The sequence below is a fragment of the Echinops telfairi genome, unplaced genomic scaffold (genome assembly GCF_000313985.2).
Source record: "Echinops telfairi isolate 266 unplaced genomic scaffold, ASM31398v2 ScPeMD7_7420;HRSCAF=8458, whole genome shotgun sequence".
Lineage (NCBI taxonomy): Eukaryota > Metazoa > Chordata > Mammalia > Afrosoricida > Tenrecidae > Echinops > Echinops telfairi.
Genome location: NW_022111320.1, coordinates 53,350,857 through 53,355,161, shown reverse-complemented (window position 1 = coordinate 53,355,161; position 4,305 = coordinate 53,350,857). Strand labels below are relative to the sequence as shown.

General features: G+C 43.7%; 1 protein-coding gene across 1 annotated transcript in view; it reads left to right on the top strand.

Moving 5' to 3' along the window:
* Positions 1 to 4,305, top strand: part of PBRM1 (polybromo 1) — a 78,642-nt gene that overhangs the window by 38,000 nt on the left and 36,337 nt on the right. The window contains exons 15-16 of the mRNA XM_045297385.1: positions 1,879 to 2,155; positions 3,608 to 3,713. Of these exons, the coding sequence (XP_045153320.1) occupies positions 1,879 to 2,155; positions 3,608 to 3,713 (383 nt within the window). The remainder of the gene's footprint in view (positions 1 to 1,878; positions 2,156 to 3,607; positions 3,714 to 4,305) is intronic.

The window sequence follows — 4,305 nt, the reverse complement described above, 5'->3', positions numbered from 1 at the left end:
TTGGCTTCATCATAGTTGAGCAGTTGAATGAGTGGTAAGGGAACTAGTCTAGGAGTCTCATAACAGCCGCATGTTTTTTTAGGGTTGTTGTTTTCTTTCATTTTATTGATTTTGTTGTGTTGCTGAGCTTATACACAGCAGAATATCCACCAGTATCCTGTTGCTGCAGGTACAACTCATTGGCATTGGTTACATCCAGTTTCACCCTCCTCTTCCATGTTGTTCCTCCCCATGAACACACACGCAGTGCTTTCTAAGGCCTCTAGTTCATCTTTCAAGTTGCTGTTGTCAGTTGGGTCCCATATCGATCTTAAAACAAGCTACACCGTGCTCAAGGGAGCCCTCTTACTAGTCAGGTTAACTGTTATTTGGTATTAACAAGTGTTTAGGGGATGCTTTTAAAATTTGAAGAACATCCCAGGGCAATAGCTTTGGGGGTTCATCCACACTTGAAGTCTGGGTTACTTGATAATTTTAAGTTCTGTTCTGTGTTTTTCCCTTTGGGCCAGGGTTCTTCTACATCTTTGGTCAGTATGTTCAATTAATTGTAGCCAAACATCACCATCCAGTTTCTGGTCTTATCAGCCACATAATTTGCTTCAAGAAGCACTTTGTTGTTCTTATAGGACAAGAAACAGGTTTTAAATTTTCTTCTCTCTTCAGTACTACATTGTAGGATCTTACGGTCGTAGTGAATGTGTGTTGAATAGAGAGATTAGGTTAAAAGCTATTTCTTTTTATAATCGACCTGGCTGTTCATTTGCATACTGTTTGCTCCCTTCCGGCTATTTCTTTATGATTTCTTATAATTCACTGGCACTTGGTGAAGTCATTCAGCCTCTAAACCAGTTTCTTCAACTAGAAGGAGATTAGATTCTCCCTTGGGTCCCTTTTAGGCTCTGGTTCTACCCTGTGGCCCCTGTGCTTTGTTCTGTGTCACTCCCATCTGTTTCTCAGAGTCACATTGCAGTGGAGGGATTCGCAGGAGACAACGGATTCACACTGAAGGATGAAAATTTACTCAGTCCTTAGATGAGCCACATGAATCATTTCTTGTTCTTTTTTTGTTTTGTTTTCTTTTTAATCATTTATTCCTCAAGCTCAGTTGGCTCAAAGCAGCGGTTCTCAACCTGTGGGTCGTGACCCCTATGGGCGTCGAACGACCCTTTCACAGGGGTCGCCCGCTTCACAACAGTAGCAAAATGACAGTTATGAAGTAGCAACAAAAATAATTTTATGGTTGGGGGGTCACCACCCCATGAAGAACTGTATGAAAGGGTCGTGGCATGAAGAAGGCTGAGAACCACTGACTTAAAAGGATGGTAGGATGATGCTGATGAAGGGAAGGAAACAAGGATGGAGCTGATAGCAAATGCGACATGAGGCTTTCCTCCACTGCTGAGACTGGTCCAGCAGACAGTCTCCCTTAGCCACGATTATATACACAGGTGTTGAGGGGAGGTTGTCTTAGACATGGGGTGCTTCTCTTGTGCTAGGTGATTATGCAGAGTGTTTGTTTGTGTTTAGAAATGATTGGGAATCTAGCTTGCTGTACTTTTGTTCCATTCGTCTTTAAAAATTGGCTTCCATTGATAATAGACTCCTTTTCTTTGAGCGTCAGACTCGAGAACTTTTATCAACAAGTTTGTCTCTATTTATTAGCTGCACCTGTCAGGGTTTTAGCTGCTTTGGAGGTTCTCCTCATGTTTGCTTATAGCGTCCAGTTTGTGCAGTGTGCGTGCACTGTCTGTAGTCAGTGAGTCATAGCCATGGGGGAGCAGCTGCCCCCAAGATCACTTTGTCTCGTTTCATGCTCCTGGTGGAGTGGAAACTGAACACCGTCTCGTTGTTGCCCTTCTCTGCCTCCTCCCTCAACAGCAAAAAGAACATAAGAAAACAGCGAATGAAAATTTTATTCAATGTTGTTCTTGAAGCTCGAGAACCAGGTTCGGGCAGAAGACTTTGTGATTTATTTATGGTTAAACCATCCAAAAAGGATTACCCAGACTATTATAAAATCATCTTGGAGCCAATGGACTTGAAAATAATTGAGCATAATATTCGCAATGACAAATACGCTGGAGAAGAAGGAATGATAGAGGATATGAAGCTGATGTTCCGGAATGCCAGACACTACAACGAGGAGGGCTCCCAGGTGAGGACCTGCAGCACCGTGAGGGGTGGGCCAGGCACATCTTCTGGATGCTGACAGGATAATGTGTGGTGAGAGGCCCCACCCTATAGAGGCAGGTTCCCGGACATTCTTTGCAGTGACTGAGTTACGACGGTCATTTCTGAGTTGATTTGGTAGTTCATGCTCTGTGACCTGACACCCTGGATTTGAAGCACTTGATCCCTTTTGAGCTTCAGCTTCTTCATCTGTAAATTAAGGGTATTGATGGTAGGTTGTAGGATTTTAATGAGGTGATAGAGAATTTAGCACAGTGCCAAATAAATATTCAGCTGAGAGCCAATAGCTTTAAAATCTTTTATTATAATTATTATCACTATCCTCAGTGTCCATAGTTAAAGGTTAGGCCAGAAAGCTGTATAATTATATAAGAGTTGGCATGATATTCTTATAAATTCCAAACAGCTGGTTTTGGTATGAAGCATATGGATTTTCAGTTTTTTATCAGTATAATATGACACATGCTTCCTTCTTTTATATTTTTCTGATGTCTTTTGTATACTTTAAATCTCCAGAAGTAAATCACATTTTCAAATCACTTAATTCCTTTATCTGCTGTTGCACTGGAATTATAAATAAAATAGGCATTGAGGGTACTTGTGGGACACAGAAATGGCTCTCTGTTTTAGGAGTATACACTGTGTTCAGTGTCATTGACAATACGCCACTTACCTATCACTGATAGAAAAAAGACCGCTCTAAAGGGAGGTGTCCACAGCCCACCTGGTGTGGTGGGCAATCAGGGAAGGGACAGAGTTTCGTCGGCTGGGGAAATGGGGCCGGCAGGTGTGGGATGAGGCCCTTAGGTGAGTCGCCTTGTTCCTGGCTACATCTTCCCGTCATTGACTCAGCCTTCAGAGAGCAGTCACGGTGCTGGAATAATCGCTGCCATTTCCAGAGCAGGTTCCAGACAACACTCTTCCTGAGAATAGATTTGGGATTTCACAGTATGTGAGGTTCTGCTCCTCAGCTGTCAGCTAGTGTTGAGTCTGCGTGAGGAGATAAGTTTATCAAGAATACACCACATGTAAACGCGTCCTAGAACCTCCATTCAAACTCAAAGATCTACTACAGTGGTTCTCAAACTTGAACGTGCATGTCTTCACCTCGTAGTCAGTCATCTGGAAGCTTAAAAGAGCAAACCGATGGAGACCTGCGCCCACCCCATAGAGAGTATGCTTCCTCACTCTGTAGGGAGCCTAAAGGGCCTGGGGCACAGCGATGAAGCGTTTACTTGCTAACCCCAGGTGGGCAGTTGGAACTCCCCAGTCGCTCAGCAGAGAGAGAGGTGACGTCTGGGGCAGCTGTGCTCTGTCCTACTGATGAATCAGAATCAGACTTGCTTGTGAATGAGTTACACATGTACCAGAAAAGGTTCATTTAGAAAATAACTTTCAGTCTCTGTGTGGCCCATAGGTATACAACGATGCACACATCCTGGAGAAGCTGCTCAAGGATAAGAGGAAAGAGCTGGGCCCGCTGCCTGATGAGGAGGACATGGCCTCTCCCAAGCTCAAGCTGAGTAAGGCAGCCTCGCCCTTGGCTACCCAGCTCAGGCGGGCACGGGCAGATCACTCATTTTCTGAACTAAGATGTAATTAATTGGTGAAGATACTTAAACTACAATGTGGAGTTTTTTCCTTCTTTTCAAGCACTCTTAAATCTTAAATAGTTAGCTCTGGGGAATCGAGTATTACTGTCAAAGGGTTTTGTGTACTGTGTTGGGAACATTTTGCTAAGTAATAGGGTTGGGGATTTTTTTCTTCATATGAGACCCTGACGGTTATGAGACAGTGGTGGCTTCTCTCTCTCTCTGTTGTGTGTTTCTTTTGCCACATGTGTGTTTGCTCGAGACCAGAATTAGGAAGGAATCCCAAGCACTCCTAGACTAAGGATTTGAGAGATAGAGGTGTCCACCACTTTCTGCCGGTCATCTTAGCTGCTGCCAGAGTGCTGTCTTGGACAGCTGTAAAGGAAAAGCATGACTACTACTGAGCTGAACAAGGGATTCTACTTGAAATAGAGAGTTATGAAGCAAATGATGTTGATGGTGTCAGGGAGGTTTTAGAGCCATGTTTCCTGAAGGAGTAGGGGATCCAATAGACCCTATAAAC